We start from the raw sequence: 19,266 nt of genomic DNA, 5'->3' as shown, positions 1-19,266 counted from the left end.
TTTTTTTCTGTATGCCTTTTGTACATTGGGCACTGCTAATCTCTTCCATTTTCTTGAGCTTATTTTCTTTGGTCTTCTGTGACGGTACTATTTTCCTCCCAGCTCTCCAGGTGCTCTACCGGTTTTCCTATGTTGTCACTTCTTTCTCTGTTCCTTAGGGAACAGTCTCCTCCCAATCTCCTGGTTGTCACAGTGGCTAAATGTGTTCAAATCTATAATTCTAGTTTTCACCTTTGTGAAAATATGGTGACATCCATATTTATCCCTAGTGCTTTATTGCTATCTACTGGATTTTTCTTTCTTTCTTTCTTTAATACCAGTGATTAAACACAGGGGTACTCAACCACTGAGCCACACCCCAGCCCTATTTTGTATTTTATATAGAGACAAGGTTAGTGCCTAAGTTGCTGAAACTGCCTTTGAACTAATGATCCTCCTGTCTCAGCTTCCTGCGCCACTGGGATTACAGGCGTGTGCCACCTCGCCTGGCTCATATCTACTGTGTATTTTCTTTTTATATCCTTTGAGCACTCAAAATTAGCATATCTGAAACTGAAATAATCTTGGGGGCCATTGGCCCTCCAACTCTGAAATCCCTTTTCTTTTTTAAAAATTGTGTATTCTGGTCTGATGAAAAACCCAGCCTAATTCCCTCTTAAGATTGGGAACCATCTCCCCACAAAGGCACGAAAAGCTAATTTCGGCTTTACTATAAATTATTGTGATTTCTAAACTTGCTTGGAATGCCTGCCTGTGCCTTCAACTCACCCATGACCAGATAACAGCCTTCTCTGAAGCTCTAATGACCCTCATAAATTCTGATGTTGGTGCCAGCTAAAATATTAACTAGCCTTTGTGGTATATTTGTCAAAATTTTGTTATCTGTAAGTTCTCAAACCCCCCTTTGTGTAACTTTCTGTACTATAAAGCTGCACTCCTAGAGAGCTGTGGGGCTGTCTTCTGTTCCCATGATTTTCAGGAGAGGCAGCCCGGCCAGTTGAAATTATAAGCTTTCTTTAATTTGATTTTAGTTGGAGTTGGTGGTCTTTTCTTTGTGTCCTGGTCTAACACAGGCTGTAGCTCAGTGGTAAAGCGCTTACCTCGCACATGTGAGGCACAGGGTTCAATTCTTAGTACCACATATAAATAAATAAATGAACATATTGTGTCCATCTAGAACTTAAAAAAAAATTGTGTTTTCTAACTCAAAATGACTCCCAAGCCAGAAATCTAGGACATTTGAATCTTCTTTCCTCCCCAGTTTCCCAATCTAACCCGTCATCAATTCTTTTTTGTTTTACCATCTTAGTACCTTCATGGGGCTTTCAGAATATAGGTGAGATCTCATGGCCTGGCATTTCAAGATCTTTTCTATATTTACCTCTTTAACCTTCCTTGTCCCTCATAGTTCCTTACTCTGCCATCCTATTCCTCCCTGTTAGCTGCTTGACTGGCCCTTTATGAAACAGATAAAGTTTTAAAGCCTCTGGACAAGACTCCTGTCTTGTCTTTATCAGCCTACCATGTGTGTGTGTGTGTGTGTGTGTGTGTGTTTTGGTATCAGGGTTTGAAACCAAGAGGTTCTTAACCACTGTGCCACATCCCCATCCCTTTTTCTTTACATATTTTATGTAGATAGTGTCTTTCTCTGTTGCTTAGGGCCTTACTGAGTTTCTGGGGCTACCTTTGAACATGCAATCCTGCCTTAACTTTCCATACCGCTGGGATTGTAGGCATGTGCCATGGTGCCCAGCTTCAGCTTACCATCTGATTTTTAACCATCCATAACATCTGTACATGGTTCACCATAGAGGTTATTTTTGCCTCCTGTGGGCCTTTGGCAGTGTCTGGAAACAATCCAGAGGGCAGGGATGTTGCCAGCCTTTTTATGATGAACAGCACCCTCATGACAATGAATTTTCTAGTCCCATGGTTGAAATTTCCTGTCTAACATAGTATTTTGTTACTTAGTACTTTGATCTTTTTTTCCCCTTCACTAGACAAAGACATCTTTTTGTGCTTGATTTTACATCCTTAAATCTCCATGTGGGATTTGTCACATAGTAGAAGTGCAGTAAATGTTGGAAGAAAAAGGTGTAAAGGAAATAATTGAGATATAATTAGAACCTGGAGATCAGTAGCCAGTATGCTACCATGGGCTACTTGCTAATTTCAGTGATTCCCCCCACCCCCATCACCTTTCATTGTTGTTTAAGGATGACCAAACTTCTCTGTTTATTTATGAAACAGTTGATACATTATTTAAAAATGTTATACTGATATTTTATTCAACATCTCTTTAGACTGTTTTCTGTCCATGTATGTTGGTCATTTATGAAATAGTGGATAATCATGAACTAGTCAGGTTTTAGAAGAATAAACAAAATAGGGTCCCCAATTTATGATGGTTTGACTTAGGATTTCTTAACTTTATAATGTAAATGAAGGAATATGCATAGTTTGAATTTTTTTTTTAATGGTGTGGCATATGTGGTACAATATGGTGATACTGGGTGGTGACAGTGAGCTGTAACTTCCACTCAGCCATGGTATCAGATCAGTGAACAACCAGGAGAGTAAACAATCACCAGGAGGGTAAAGAATTGATACTTATTAATGTACTGTGTTGCTAAGCTACTTTGGTAGGTAGGTTTATTAACCTATGAAGTTCCACCATTGCAGATGTGGAATAACTATTTAAAAAAAAAAAGTTAAATTGAGCAACAATTTTTTTTTTTTTTTAAAGAGAGAGAGAATTTTTTTTAATATTTATTTTTTAGTTCTCGGCGGACACAACATCTTTGTTTGTATGTGGTGCTGATATCGAACCCGGGCCGCCCGCATGCCAGGCGAGCGCGCTACCGCTTGAGCCACATCCCCAGCCCGTGAGCAACAATTTTTGTGAAATTCTATTTTTTCAGAGTTCTGTTTTCAGAGAAATTAGGGGAATGATTAGAGTTTGAAAAAATATACATAAAAACATACAAAGGACATCTAAGCTCTTTTGATTATGATTTCCAACTTATTTTAATATACTTGTGTCAGTTTCCTAGAAATATTTGCAAAATTGAAAACTTGGAATTTAGAGGGTGAAGTACATTTGATTTAACAGTATTTTCAATTCATAATGGGTGTGGGGATATCATCCTATTGTAAGTTGAGGTGCAACTGTCATAATGTGTTATTTAATTCTTCTCAGAAGTTTGTTGTTCAAAGCTCTACAGGCCATAATGACTTCCAATAAAGCAATTGAATTACAACTGCAAGTGAAACAAAATGCAGAAGAATTACAAGACTTTATGAGGGATTTAGAAAACTGGGAAAAAGACATTAAACAAAAGGATATGGAACTAAGAAGACAGAGTGGTAGTCTTGAAGAGGTAAAGTAAGAATTCCTAATTTGGTATCTGCTAAAACTTTATTTTTCAAATAAAGCATAGCTTTTAAAAATGTTTTGTGAAAATACTGAAATTGAAGTGATTTGCTTCATTATCAACATTTTTTTGAGAAATTCTGTGTTTTTTAAAAAGTATTTGTAATTGTATTACTATAATATTTTAAATCTTAGTGAATAGTGACTGAAAGGATGACCATGTGACAATACTTAAAGAAATAGCATCATAAAATATGTAGGGATAGGTGTGTATACATATGAAAATGACATATAGATTACCTACTTAATGGCATATTAGTATACATTATTGGCATAAAAATGCAGATATTACCTAGATAGTTTTCTTAAGACAACGTATTTAAATATATTAGGTTTTTTTAATATTGCATATAATGAGGTGGAAAGACTTCAGTTTGCCTTTGAATGACTGCTCATTTAATGTCCTAAGCCTGGAGATCAGATAGTTTTTGAAGTCTGAATCTAGGATTATAAATTAAGGTATAATTAGGATATTCAGGTAATAATACTTTACTTGTGACTGAACAATGTTCAACATTCATCATAGGATGAATTAAACTTTTCAAGCATAATTATCATTATAAGTAAAGATGGTAAATTGGTATATTGAAGCACTTGAAAATTAAATAGAAAAATTACTTCTTACATGAAAATATCATTTAATGAGAATTTTATATATTGCTAGCTGTGTTTAAAACTTATTTTTCTCCCTAGAATTTACCTCCTATTCGAAATGGGAATTTTAGGAAAAAGAAGAAAGGCAAAGCTAAAGAGTCTTCTAAAAAAACCAAGGAGGAAAACACAAAAAATAGGATAAAATCCTATGATTATGAGGCATGGGCAAAACTTGATGTGGTAAGTTAATCTAATCAAGTGCTTCTTGATATCTTTGAATAAAATCTTGTTGGAGTTAGCTAACAGTTACAGATTAAATAAAAAAAAATAAAGAGTCCTTGTGGCTTGTGTCTTCTATTATAGATTCTTTTATGTGGGAATAAAAATTTAATTATAAGTCTTTTTAGTTATGTAGATTAATTTTTTCTTTTCTAATCCTCCTTTAGTGAATGGTGACTAAAACAGCCAGGATTCTTTTCTTTTTTTGTGTTTTATCTTTTTGCAAAAATAGCATGTTGGGCTGGGGATGTGGCTCAAGCGGTAGCGCACTCGCCTGGCATGCGTGGGGTGCTGGGTTCGATCCTCAGCACCACATAAAAATAAAATAAAGATGTGTGTCCACTGTAAACTAAAAATAAATATTAGAAAATTTTCTCTCTCTCTCTCTCTCTTTAAGAAAAAAAAAGCATGTAGAGGCCCACTGTATTCTTCACTCAGTTTTTTACACTAGTTACATTTTATTAACTACATATAAATACAGAATCAAAACCAGGAAATCAACATTGGTATAACGTGTATATAGTTCTGTGACATTTTATTGTGTTTAGATCTAGGTGGCCTCCATTGCAACTAAGGTACAGAAATACCACCACAAAGATCTCCTTATACTACTTACTTCTTTATAGTTAGACCAGCTACCCATTCTTCCTGCCATCTCTAACTTCTGAACAGCCAGGATTCTAAGCTAGTGATACTTCCAGAAAAGAATGACTCTGACAATACCTTTTTTTTAATATACTGAAGGACCTGTAGAACACTGCTGAGAGATGCCTTTGTGTCTAGATTTAGAGCTGAGGTTGTGTGACAATAAAATCTAATCCCCAAAAGGTATATTTCACCCTTCTAATCCTGAGTGGGTTATATGTGCCTCCCATCTCCAACACATAACACACAGTGTAGTTAAGAATTACTACAAGTATGTACTCTACCTAAGAACCTTCTGCTCAGAGCTCCAAGTAGCCACAGTCATGTCAGTCTGTGAAAGGAAAACTATTGGTTGGTCCACCTTATTCTGGACTCTTACTCACTTTAAGGGTTGATTTGGTTGGAGGCATGTGTGGAAGGGAAGTATGTGATAACCAAAAATACATTCCTTTTTGGTGTTTATTATGTGATACCTTATTATTATGTCATGTTCTGAAGCATAAAAAAAAGAATATATGAGCTCACCATCTAAAAGATAATTTCCTCAGTACTGATGAAGCTATAAATGTGCTCCTTCCCTATCCCATTTTCTTTTTTTACCATACCCCCAGAGACAATGACAGTTTTTGTTCTTATGCTTATTATTTTTTTCAGTATTTTTTGGTTTAATTTTTTTACTGAAGTATAATATACATGAATTCCTTAAATCAGTATGTATAGCCTCCTGAATTTTAAAAATTTTTTGGTACTGGAGATTGAACCCAGGGACACTTAATCACTGATTCACATCTCCAGCCCTTTTTAATATTTTATTTAGAGATAGGGTCTTGCTGAGTTGCTTAGGGCTGGCTCAGCAGCAGCCTCAGCAACTTGGATTATAGAGCTGCTGGGATTATAGGCCTGTGCCACTGTGCCCAGCTAGCCTCCTGAATTTTTACTTCTGTATACACATGTGAATCAGAGAGAGAGAGAGAGAGAGAGAGAGAGAGAGAGAGAGAGAGAGAGAGAGAGAGAGAACATTTCTAGCATCCCAGAAGCCACCTTGTCAGTTGATAACCTCTCAAAAGCTCTTCAGATATATTCTCATATTGTAGGGAATTTGATATAAATATAGTATACAGTATGCACTCGTGTGTTTGGCTGCTTTTGCATTTTCTGATATTGATCCATATTATGAGTAGTAGTATTTTATTCTTTTACGTTGTTGATCTGAATTCTGTTTTGTGGATATTTTACTGTTTGTCCATGCTGTTGAGACACATTTGGGTTTCCAGTTTGGAGCCATTTTATATTAATGAACTATGAGCATTCTAGTACGGTTCATTTTATGGAGATAAGCACCCAAGAGGGGATTTGCTCATTCATAGTTTATACATTTATTTAACTTTAGAAGATATTGCTGAACTGTTTTCCAAATTAGTTGTGTTGTATTTTTGTTAATGAAATCAAAACTTATTGACCCATAAATTTGTTAATTACTCTTAATTAACTACTTTGCCATCTGTTTCAGTATTGTCCAAATAAAAGAGAAATATAATTTTGGATCTTGAATTTATTACTGTTGGGAACAACATTTTCTAAACATACGATTTTTTCTCAGTGACATATAACCTGTGTCACTTTGCCCTTTATTATATAGCTGGTTCCTTTTCATAAGTCAGTGTCTTCATATAATGCTCTTTCTTGAAAGGCATCTTCTTACAGAGATGCTTTCCACAGTCATTTACTTATTTAACGTTTTGAATAAGCTTTTGCTGTGTGTGGACAATGCCATTGTGATTGTACTGCATTGTTTGCAGTGTCATTTTAGTGAATCTATACAATATTTAGGTGATTACCTTTCTCTTCTAGTTTATATCTGAGATGCTGCTTTAGTGTCCTGCTGCAATATTGTTTTCTACATATCATCATTGCAGAGTTGGGTAATCTTGGCTACAGTGTCAGTAGGCTGATGTTATTTCTAGAATCTTCATGCTAAAATACAGCTGAATTTTAATCTGTTTTAATGTTCTTTCAATGAAACCAAGCATTGATTTTGCTTTTCAATTTATTGACAATGTATTTTTTTACATATATAATTAAATAATATGTGTGTTAGATGGGAACAGGATTTTGTTTATATAATGGTTAACAAGTTTGCTTAAATGAACTTTAATGCTTATTAATTTAAGATATCTTACTATTGTTTGGAGTATTATACTACGTAGTCCAGTTGGGTCATTACACATACTTGTATTGAAATATATTACACTGTACCCCATAAATATGTACATTTATGATATGTCAAATAAAAGTAAAATTATTTAAAAATATTTTAGTAGAATTATTCTTTTAACATAAATGATAAAAATGTGATTTTGAAAAATCCTGGGGGAGCCTTTGAAGTTATTTATTACCATAAAAAAAGAGTGTATAATTATACTTGCTTTGTATACGGGGTAAAAATGGGAGTTCATAACCCACTTGAATCAAAGTGTGAAATATGATATATCAAGAACTATGTAATGTTTTGAACAACCAATAAAAAAATTAAAAAAAAATTATACTTGCTTTGGTAGAGTTAACTATATTTGGAATACATAGGTAAACTGTGTAACATAGGGAGTGAGATCTGGAGGAGGCAGGCAGCCTGAATTCAGATCTCTACTCAAGTCATTTATTAGCTGAGTGACTTTGAGTATCTTGTGTTTTATTCCCTCAAATGAAAAACATGGCTAATTGATTTTACCTCAGGTTGTTATGAGGGTCAGGAGTTAATTGTGCTCTAAAAGTGGTTTTTGTTGTTGTAAAATAGGAATTTTTTTTAACTCTTTTTCTCTGCTATTGGGTGTTATGTACATTAGTTTAGAGTTACTTGAGACTTCTTTTATGTCAAGTGATAATATCTCATTGTGTATAGTTTGTGACTTAGGGATAATTTGTAGATTCTGTTGACTTAGCTTTATGAATTAAAAGTCAGATTCTTTTTGGATCTTGATTTTCTAAACATGGGCACCTTTTTCTCTGGGTATAATGTGACATGAGAGGTTATTCAAATTGCTGCTTTTAGAGGCCTATTAGGTCTTTATATTGTAATAAGTTAAGTTCTGTTAAGGATAATTTATTTCCCCTAGTGGATGTGCAGTTATGAGCACTTTTCTCCTCCTTACAATTTAAGGACAGTATCCTTGATGAGCTTGATAAAGAAGATACTACCCATGATTCTGTGTCTCAAGAATCAGAGTCAGAAGAGGATGGGATTCATGTAGATGCACAAAAGGCTCTTGCTCTAAAAGAAAAGGTATGTTTTAGCTATAGGTTCCTTCAGTTAAGCAAGTTAAGTAGAAAATCATGTGAATTCTAAAACTTCAACATGCTAAGGGATTTTGTTCTAACTTCAAATTGTTATTGGCTAGATCCCTGTTGGGAGGCAATGTGCATAATGGTTAGGAGTACATACCCCTAGATCCAGATTAATTACTTTGTTAGATCTATGACAAGCTCTTTGAACTGCTTCTACCTCAGTTTTCTCAACTGTACAGTGAGATTAACATTTTAATTAAACTTCAATGGATTGTTGTAAGCAATAAATGAATTGTATAGAAAGTGCTTGGATCATATCAGAAATTGTAACATGGTTCATAGTAGTAGGCAGAAATAACTTGAAGTCAGTGTGTGATTCTCAGCATAAATATTATATTACTCCTCCATTTCATAGCCATCTTTGTTTAATTTTTGCAGTGTCAAAATCCCTCTGAGAGATGCCTAATTTCTGTAAAACTGGTAATATTGCTTTTCAAAATGGTGGAATTATTTTCAGATTAAATTCTCATGCCTTTCTTTTGTTAGTTTCTTTGGATCGATACTGTCAGTAAAAGTATACTTTGTTTTTCTGCCATGGCTCTTGGGTTGTCATACAATGACTATATAGTGAATGCACTCATACAAAGAACATTTTGCTTAATTTTTTCTTTTAGGGCAATAAATTCTTCAAACAAGGGAAATATGATGAAGCAATTGAATGCTACACAAAAGGCATGGATGCTGATCCATATAATCCTGTGTTGCCAACAAATAGAGCATCAGCATACTTCAGATTGAAAAAGTAAGGACTTTCCATAAAGTGTGTGAATGGCTTATGTATATGTGGAGACTGATTTTTTTTTTAAAAAGTCTTTCACAGTAAATTGTATAGGACAGATTGAACATGTGTTATGTTTCTTTTCTACTGTGAACTCTTAGGTTTTTACTCTCTTTTACTGACTTACTTTATACCATTGTAAATATCTGGGTGCTCTAAACATGCTCCTATTGCTAACTTTACTAAGATGGTTCTCTAAAAGTTGAGTAATGATGTTCTTTACCTAATTCATAAAAGAAAAAAAAAATTGATTGGGTGACAGTGTTTGATAATTAATTTCCCTCTATTTGAAAAACTACTTATCTATATTTAATCCAGAGAACTTTTATTATGATAAACTTAAAACATGTTCCAACATTTATCTATCTTTTTTTTTTTTAGTCTTTTTCTTTTTTTTTAAAGAGAGAGTGAGAGAGGAGAGTGAGAGAGAGAGAGAGAGAATTTTTTAAGATTTATTTTTTAGTTCTCGGCGGACACAACATCTTTGTTGGTATGTGGTGCTGAGGATCGAACCCGGGCCGCACGCATGCCAGGCGAGCGCGCTACCGCTTGAGCCACATCCCCAGCCCCCAACATTTATCTATCTTTAAATCATATTCTTTAAGGACATATGTAATGTGGAGGAACATAAAATGTGTTATTGTCTTATGCAGGATACTGGCCTGTCACAAGAATTTTTTAAAAGACAAATACCATGAAGAAAGACATTCTTTTTTTTCCCCCTGGCATTGGGGATTGAACCCAGGGTGCTTAACCACTGAGCTACATCCCCTTTATATAATTTTTTTTTTAATTTTGAGACAAGGTATCGCCAAGTTGCAAAAGCCATCTTTGAACTTGTGATCCTTCTGCTTCAGCCTCCCAAATCAATGGGATTATAGGTGTGTGCTTCTGTCACCTGGCTCATCTCTATTCTTTACATTGGTCTGTTTCCTGTTTCTGTATCCATTCCATAGTACCTTTGATTATTATACTGTTATAAGTCTTGATGTTTGGTGTATGCTATATTCTCCTTTCTTATTCTTCAGCAATGTCCTGGGTATTCCTGGACTTGCTCAGTGGTTTAAATTTTAGAATCATTGCCTCAAATTCCTTGAAACATCCTAATTGGGATTTTGATTAGAATTGTGTTTATTTTTTATTTATTTATTTTTTTTAGTGCTTGCAAAAACATGCTCAAAAGTGGGTGGACAAGCATTTACTCCTGTCAGAAAGGCATGCTGTTGGAACATGGCCAGCAAGCATGTCTGGGTGGGCAGTCTGCCTGCTTTTAACCTTAATGCCACATTGTTCTTCGCCTTGATCAAAGGAGTTTGGGGTACAATCTGTGCGATTATCGAATTTTGAAATTGGGGTGGGCAAATGGTCAGGTTATAAGAAAAATGGCTACAACTGGATCCAATTAAGGCTAAATTCTTAATTATGATAATGGACCACTGGACTTCCTGTTTTTTCACACATTGAACCCAGAGCCTGGCACATAATAGGCAGGCAAGTGCTCTGCTACTGAGTTTATGTCTCTGGCCTTAAGTCTTCTTTAATGTCTTTGAAGATGACCTTAAAATTTTCATTTGTGTCTTTTATGTCTTTGCTAGTTGTTTCGTTGTTGTTGGTAGTGGTGGTGGGTTATAGTTAAGCAGCCACCTTGGTAAATTATTTTTAGCAATGTCTCTAGATTGTTTTTTGAGTTTTCTGTGTGGTCAATCATATCATCTGAGAATACTTGTCAGTTTTTCCCCCCTTCTTCCCAGTTTTCTTTTTTTTAAATTTTTCAGTTATAGATGGACACAATACCTTTATTTTATTTATTTATTTTTATATGGTGCTGAGGATTGAACCCAGTGCCTTACACATGCTAGGCAAGCACTCTATTACTAAGCCACAATCCCAGCCCTCTTTCCCAGTTTTCTTACCTTGTATTTTTTTCTTGTGGAATTTCATTGAGGATGTCCAGTGAAATACTGGGGGAAGGGGGGTAATATTGAACCTTCTTGTTTTCTTGGGTAAAAGAGTATGGTACTAAAGTTTTACCATTAAGAATTATTGCTCTTGCCCGGTGAAGTGTCGTGTATGTATAATCCTAGCTTCTGTGGAGGCTGAAGTAAGAGGATTGTAAGTTTAAGGCCAGCCTTGGTAATTTAGTGAGACATGTCTTTTAAAAAAAAAAAAAAAAAAAAAGAAAGGAAAAGGACTGGTGTCGCTCAACAGTATGTTGCCCTTGGTTCAATCCTCAAATGCCCTCCACAAAAAAGAAAAAAGGACTAGTAATGTAAGTCAGAGGTTCAACATCCAGTACTCTGTGTCAGGGAGGGAAAGAGAATTACTGCTTTTAAGTAGTCTTAATTAAGTAAAAGAGGCAGGAAATGTGAGTTTAATTGTGAAGAAAACCCTTTTTAGGGATTTCAGACACAGGCTTTGAAAGTGTTGGTTTAATAAATGATTTTTATTAACTTCACTTTTTAAAATTTTTTAAATTGCAGATTTGCTGTTGCTGAGTCTGATTGTAATTTAGCAATTGCCTTAAGTAGAAGTTATACTAAGGCTTATGCTAGACGAGGTGCTGCTCGATTTGCTCTGCAAAAATTAGAGGATGCTAAAAAAGGTATTATTTTTCAAGTTGTCATTATCTAAAAACTCTTAAATAAAGAATGCTAAATAATTACAGTTAGTTATACAGGGAGCTTTCCATAAAATATTTGAACAAAGCCCTTTTTGTAATTTAAAAGGTGTCTTGTTTTGGGAAAGAGAACATTATTTGCCATCAGTCAGACTTTGGTTCAGATTCTCATTCTACCATGTACTGTCACACCATATATGACCAGCATCTTCTGTGATTTTCAGTTCCTTACCGGAAATAGATGATTGTTGGTTGTTGTGAGGCAAGAGATATTGCATATAAGGCTCTTAACATGTTTTAGTTTATTTGTAAATTTTAAGTCTTCTGTTAGTCCATAAAAATAGATTTGCATAATTATAAATAACAAAGTCTGAATAAAGATGATATCTAATAGATTTTGTTGCTTCTTGTTTTAATGCTATACATCTTATAATGGCAAATATTCTTGGAGCTGGTGGAAGATGGTTTGTTCTGTTAGAATTTCTATTCTAGGGAATAATGAAGAAAGTCCAGTAGCTTAATGTTAATATTTCTTAGTTCTGCTTTCTTTTTTACTGTAGGGTAGTTATGTGTTACATGGCAAAAATAATTATTGTATAGTTTTTTAAAAAAATTCTTTTACCTTCTGCTTTCTTAAGATTATGAAAAAGTATTAGAATTGGAACCAAATAACTTTGAAGCAATGAATGAACTCAGGAAAATTAATCAGGTAAATCACAGCTATTTAAGTGCATTATATATAACCTTTATTTGATGAAATTAAAGTTTTTTGCATAGATTTTTTACTATTAACTTCTTTTTTTTGTACTAATAGAGTTTTACCAAATGTATTTGCAAGTTAGAGGCAGTGTAATGGTATTTCAAGATCCATATTTGATCATCACTTTTAAAAGCTGGCTGAGGTCTTTAGAACTACTGCTGCTTTACTTTTTTCCAAAAGGCAGGATTATTTTTTAATCTAATTGTTTTGTTTTTGGTGTGTGCTCTGATTTCTGTGCTAAACTTTTGCATATTTCTTTGATTTTAAGTTACTTCAGCTTTATAATTTGTATCTTAGCAAATAATACTAATTTTTAACAGGAAATAGTTTATTAAGTGTAACATTAGTAATTGTAATATTATTCAACTGATGTTTTATAGTATTGAGCATTTGCAAATTCCTTTCAGTTTGCCTTTGAATCAACCTTACAGTTGTTTTTGCCATATTTGAAACATTGAGAAAAAAGTGGTAATGATTGGGGAAAATCTGCTTTTAAATACTACCATTACTTATCACAAATAAAATCTACTGTTAAATATGTCAACTTCATTATAATTGTGAACTGTGTTATTGTGTATATTGTCTTAGGTCAAGTAATGATTGAATATTAAATTTGAAAAATTTGGTGGATTCTCCCCATCCCCCCAAGTACTAGGGTTTGAATCCAGGGCCTGGTTCACTCCGGGCAAGCATTATACCATTGAGCTATGCCTGCCTCCCCGCTTTATTAGTACCAGGGTTTCAGTAAGTTGTCCAAGGTGACCTCAAACTTGTGATGCTTCTGACTCAGTGTCCTGAGTAACTGAGATTACAGTCATGCCACTGTACCCAGCTGATGTGATCTTACTTGACTGCTTTGTGTTTGAAAATGACCCCTACAATAGTGCTTGACCTCTTTAGAAATTCAGAAAATGTTTGTTGAATAAATAGTTGAACAACTATCTTTAGTTGTTCAACTATTTATTCAACAAACATTTTAAATATCTTTAAAATATCTTTAGTGGACACTATATATTTTAATTGGGAATAAGAAGCATGATACATGAGTGTGTATGTGTGTGTGTGTGTGTGTATATATATATATATATATATATATACTTTTCTTTTTTTAATTAGTAGAAAGAGAATTCAAGTAGAAAATATTTTGTCAATTGTTTGAATATTCTAATGTATATGAATAATTTACATTTTAAAACCAAGTACGTATGCTTTTTGTATTATTTGCTTTACTTCAACTGACTGCTGTGTTTTCTAGGCTCTAACATTCAAAGAAAACTCATATCCAGAGGAAGCTGCTATAGTGACTGAGTCAACTGATGGAGAAAAAAAACATATTGAAGAACAGAAAAAGAAGCAGCAGGCCATTACAGAAAAAGATCTGGTAATCCAAAGGGGTTCCAGCATAAAAAGAATGTTTTGCTTAGTGTTTACTCTTAACATTTTTTTTGTGTGTATTTGGGATGGGTACTAGGGATTGATCTCAGGGGCACTAATCACTGAGAATCACATCCTTAGCACTATTTTGTATTTAGAGGGTCTCACTGAGTTGCTTAGCACCTTGCTTTTGCTGAGGCTGGCTGTGAACTAGTGATCTTCCTACCTCAGGCTTCTGAGCCTCTGGGATTACAGGTGTGTGCCATTATGCCTGGCTGCTCTTATATTTTGTGTGTGTCAGTTGAGTTTCTGTCTTCTTTAATGTTATATTAGAATTCTTCTTGAGTAGGAACTGAAAATTAAATATATTAAAACCTCTGGAGCCTACTAATTCATAATTTGAGTAATTGATGACAATATGTAAATTTTAAAATAATTATAGAAACATTTAAGTTTAGGGAGCAAACTGCTTATAAGGATTTTAACATAGATTTGCATATAGGTAGTTATAAATGTAACAGAAATAAATTACAGCTCATTCTTGTAATGAATTTATTAATTTACACAGGGCCACTTCATAATAAAATTCCTATACAAATCATGAGTTGAGGAGATTTAATTTAATGCCTTTATAGCTTTTCATAGGGTCTCACTGAATTGCTTAGCGCCTTGCTTTTGCTGAGGCTGGTTTGAATTTTCATTTCTCCTGTCTCAGCCTCCTGAGCTGTTGGGATTATAGTCCTGCGCCACTGTGCCCGGCATGAACTAGATTTTTTTTTTTAATACCTTTATTTTATTTACTTATTTTTATGTGGTGCTGAGGATTGAATCCAGCGTCTTGCATATGCTAGGCAAGAGCTCTAGCTGAGCCACAACCTTAGCCCATGAACTAGGCTTTTAACAATTAAAATATACTTTAATTACTGACATAATATTGATGGATATCCTTAGAATGTTTCTTAAAATTTGAATTCAATTATTTTTTCTTGCATATTTTTTGATTCTTCTGTATACTTCTGTCCAAAATCATAGGGGAATGGATTTTTCAAAGAGGGGAAGTACGAAAGAGCAATCGAATGCTATACTCGAGGAATAGCAGCAGATGGTGCTAATGCCCTTCTTCCTGCTAACCGAGCAATGGCCTATCTGAAGATTCAGAAGTAAGTATTGGTTATATTTTAATGCTTTTCAGGATGAAAATATAATTTGGCATATTAGCTAATCAATAAATTAAATTTAATTTATTTAATTTTGAGTGCTAAATGAGAGAAAAAAGGGAGGGAAATTGTACATGTGGTATAGTACTAGGAACATAGTTCTATACAGTAAATGTTAGTTCTTATTAATATTTTCTCACTTTTAATAGTCTCACATTACACAATTTAGTCTTACATTATGTAGTTTATGGATGTTCGTATGCATCATTGATTTTAAAATTATTCTTAACCTTAGACCCTTATGACAAAGTCTTATTTGGAGGCGTTTTCTATGCATATGCACATGTATAAGAAAAGGGAGCTGCTGTCATTGAAACTGCTAGTTGATAACATTAATAACTAAAACTTGGTCCTGTAATATTAACCATTTTTTTAAATGTGCATGGGGTTCCAGGTTAAGTGCTCTGTAGAATAATATCTGTAAGAAAGAAACTTACACTTTGTGTCTCTTGTAATAATACTTTATACACTAGTGCCAGAATTTATAAAGAGTCTATAAATGTTATAAGTAGAGATTAGAAATTTCCCCAGTATCATGGACTTCCTAGGCTGCATGTTATTCTCAGGATATGATTTTGAAGTGCATAATTATACAACTAGGATTACAAAGAAAACCAATTGTATTGATATACAGTTTTAAAATTTGTGGTTATTAACTCACTACAGAATGAGAAATTGCTCTTAAAATGTAGACAGATTAAAAATTATAAAAGGCATATATGTGAAGGTTTGAATAAGAATATTAGACTTTGGGTGATTTTTTTTGATACATAGTGATCATCAAACAGGTGTGGATAAGGAATACCCAAAAGTAACATAGATGTTTAGATTACTAGTGTGATAACTCATGACCTGACTCTTTGGCATCTGACTATCTACTAGGGTCAGAGTTGCCCAGGAGTTGGCCAGCTATGTCGCAGAAGTGTCTGTAGACAGGGTACTATAATCACAAACAAAACAGCAGGTCAGATTACTACTATGATTCTGAAATGGTGGTTGGCATAAATAATATTTTGAGGTATCTATAACAGTTATAACAGGATATAAAAATATGTGATTAAAGGTGACAAAGTTATAGTACTGCTTTTACTACTGTGCTTGGTTGTTTGTATTTATAATTGAAAGAAAGTTAAATTTTACTTAAAAGTTTAATGAAAAAAAGGTTGTCATTTTTTTTCCCATCCAAGTTTTTACCAAAGGATCTTAGGTTAGGAATCCTGTCACAGAGGTAATTTTGGTTATGTATTTAGTTTCATTTAAATTAAAACTAGATAGGTTGTTTTGTTGATTAGTCAAGAGCATTGTATCTCTTATTAGCTTATGAAAATTTGATAAAAATTGTGCATTGGTTTAAAAATTGTAAGGCCTGAATTCTTTGGTTTGATTATAATGCCAATAAAAATACCTTCTTGTAGCTGAGGGATTATATTTGCATTTATAAGAGCACTGTATTAGTTTTATTGCTTTAGTTGACAGTCATGTTAGTAGAATATACTATGGCAAGCTAGCAGAGTATAATTTTAAAATAAAAGAATTACGTTACTTTTATTTGTAAAGTCTATTAGATTCACACTTAATATTAGAAATTTTCTCTACTACAAGGAGTTTCTTGTATTATAGGCTAGATGAAGAACATCAAAAGGAACAACTTTTCAAACTTTAATAATTCTTAATTTAGTTATCCACCCTGTAGCTTGGGTTCCTACAAACTCTGTCAAATTAAGACTGATAAGGTTGACTGGTAGTAGGAGGAGAGAACTAGTAGTGAAGTCAGTCTTATCTGCCAGCAGGGAGTAAGGAGAAATTCACCTAGGTAGGGCAGCCAAGGTTTCTAGAGAACATGGTTTCCAGAGGTGCTAGTCTACATGAGTAGGTGAGTGGTGTTAAGAAGCTCAGCAAGACATCCTTGAGTTGCAGTGGTCGAGTGTCTGTGAGCTGGCAGGTTGTGAAATGGAGGTTGATGGGTGGTGAGCTTCAGAAGCTCTGAAGAGATAGTAAAATAATCAGAAATGGGCTCAGAAGTTTGGGATAGGACGCTAGTGCTTGAAGATTTAACAAGAACCAGTGTAGATCCTATTCTTGGAACAAAATCTAAATTTAGAGATAGGATTAGAGGAAAAGGATCCAATAGTATTAGATACTTGCTATAAGAAATAGTGTTGAGGGTTGTTCACAGAAATAAGGTAGAATCATGTCTGTGTAACAGACTGGGCTAAGACATGGTTTAGCATAGAGTTCACCTACTGCTGATTAGGGATGGAGTTGAAATAGAGCAAGCAGAGTGAACACTTAGAATTTATGGTTAGAGGAGGTGTAGGGCTCAGGAACGAGGAAGGAAGTAGGAAACGACTGTTTTCTGAACTAATCATCTTTACTATCTTTACTATTTCTGTTTTTGATTAGTTTGTCTTCTCTGACATCTTCTAAAAGGTGTTTATAGATTGGATTTTTCTAAATCCAGGTTATACTTGGAGTGCATAATTGATATTTAATAATTAAAAAAAAACTTAACATCAATTCATTGTCAAAGAAGAATTTACTTGTGTGGAAACCTTACAGTTTTAAAATATTTTTTTGGATTTTCTTCAGCTCTATAATAGAACATACTTTTTGAATATGCAATTAAAATGGCTTCCTAAATATTTATCTTCTAAATTGTCTTTGCATTGGGCTGTTTGGAAGTTTTCTGATTTATTTAGCAAACAATTATTGAGCCAGAATCCGTCAGTTGTCCTGGTAGGTGCTATGGAAATATTAAGTGTACAGATATTAAATATGTAGTTTTTTTAAAACAACTTGGAGTTTGGAGGAAGAGACAGGAAAAGTGACTCTAATTATTAGAATATACTGTGTTAATGCTGTGAGGGACTTATTCTATGGGAGTTCATGGTGAACAAAACACTGGCACCAGCCTGCAGCAGCAGTAGGGCTTGGCATCTCCACCTCCTTGCGTCCTGTCATCAGTGATAAGGTCTGCTACATAAACCCTATCGTGGCAGCTGGGAAGGAGTCTAGATTCGTGATGTCTTACAGTCAAAAGTTGATTGGCATCTTGGCAGGTTATACCCATCTCTGAGAGGTTGTGTGGCTACAGCAGCTTACCCCATCTCCAGTGCTGTGTGGGACCAGGTAGAGCTGAATAGAAATTCACATATATTTGCGCGATCTTAGCCTATGGGATTGCCACAGGAAGTTCCCAAATACCAAATTTTCCTATTCAAAGGCTACAATACTGGTATAGTCCACATATAGCACACGGATGGCTCTCAACAGGTGCGAGAATGCATGGAAAGAACTTAAGGAGCTCAAACCCAGCTGAGCTCTCACAGAGTAGTATGGGTTAGTGAGGTGAATAAACAGGGTGAGTGTCCTAGTACAGATTCATCAAAGGTGTGGGAATGGGAAAGTTCATGACTGTTATGCAGGGGACAGTGGCAGAGAGAAGCCTAAGAATCAGGCCTCTGACTTTGTGCTCTGCAAAGGAGTTTGACTTTATTCTTAAAAGTGTGGCCCAAAATAGAAATTCATATTTTATTCATGAATCTTGTTGTGAGGGTAAGATGGCATTTATCTAGGCCTTGGGGAGAATGTAATCACAGGATTTTTTTTTTTTTTTAAATATGAAACTTTCCAGAGTGTCATGAAAATAATGTAAGTTCATGTATGCATTATTTACGTTTCGTTTCTTTTTGTACTGGGGATTGAATTCAGGGGCATTTTACCACTGAGGTACATCCTTAGCCTTTTAAAATTTTGAGTTAGGGTCTTATTAAGTTGCTGCGGCTGGCCTTGAACTTGAGATCTTCCTGCCTCAGTCTTCTGAGTTGCTGGGATTATAGGTGTGCACCACAATACCTGGCCCCCTCATCTAGTTTTTAACAGGTCATATCTTCTATGTTGTATTTGTTTTAGCCTCCCCTCACCGAATTATTATATAGAAAATAACAGACATTGTGATATTTGTTCCAGAGAAAAGGATATTTCATACATAATCACAGTACTGTTATCATGTGTAATAAATTAATATTCATTAATGTCATTTGAATATATGGGAAGGTCTGAGGGTTTTTTGTTCTCTGTGTATGTGTGTGTGTGTGAAGCTTTTTTTAGTTCTTTGTTACTGAACCAAACCCAATTTGAGTTGGTTACTAGTTGCGTGGCTGAGTAGTATTTATGCAAAATATCAGACGATAGGCTATCATAATAGATCTTTACTTTTTTGTGGGT

At 34.4% G+C, this 19,266-nt stretch overlaps 1 protein-coding gene across 4 annotated transcripts in view; it reads left to right on the top strand.

The window, feature by feature from the left end:
- Positions 1-19,266, top strand: part of RPAP3 (RNA polymerase II associated protein 3) — a 42,078-nt gene that overhangs the window by 7,852 nt on the left and 14,960 nt on the right. For 2 of the 4 annotated variants that reach the window (XM_081309861.1, XM_081309860.1), the window contains exons 2-9: positions 3,200-3,380; positions 4,127-4,267; positions 8,109-8,231; positions 8,908-9,035; positions 11,552-11,673; positions 12,327-12,397; positions 13,704-13,829; positions 14,855-14,982. In XM_081309861.1, the coding sequence (XP_081165987.1) occupies positions 3,231-3,380; positions 4,127-4,267; positions 8,109-8,231; positions 8,908-9,035; positions 11,552-11,673; positions 12,327-12,397; positions 13,704-13,829; positions 14,855-14,982 (989 nt within the window). In that variant the 5' untranslated portion in view covers positions 3,200-3,230. The remainder of the gene's footprint in view (positions 1-3,199; positions 3,381-4,126; positions 4,268-8,108; positions 8,232-8,907; positions 9,036-11,551; positions 11,674-12,326; positions 12,398-13,703; positions 13,830-14,854; positions 14,983-19,266) is intronic. The other 2 variants (XM_081309862.1, XM_081309863.1) reach the window with 1 other exon arrangement.

This window comes from Spermophilus citellus, assembly GCF_964194105.1.
Source record: "Spermophilus citellus genome assembly, chromosome: 10".
Classification (NCBI taxonomy): domain Eukaryota; kingdom Metazoa; phylum Chordata; class Mammalia; order Rodentia; family Sciuridae; genus Spermophilus; species Spermophilus citellus.
This window is presented reverse-complemented; position numbering and strand designations above follow the sequence as displayed.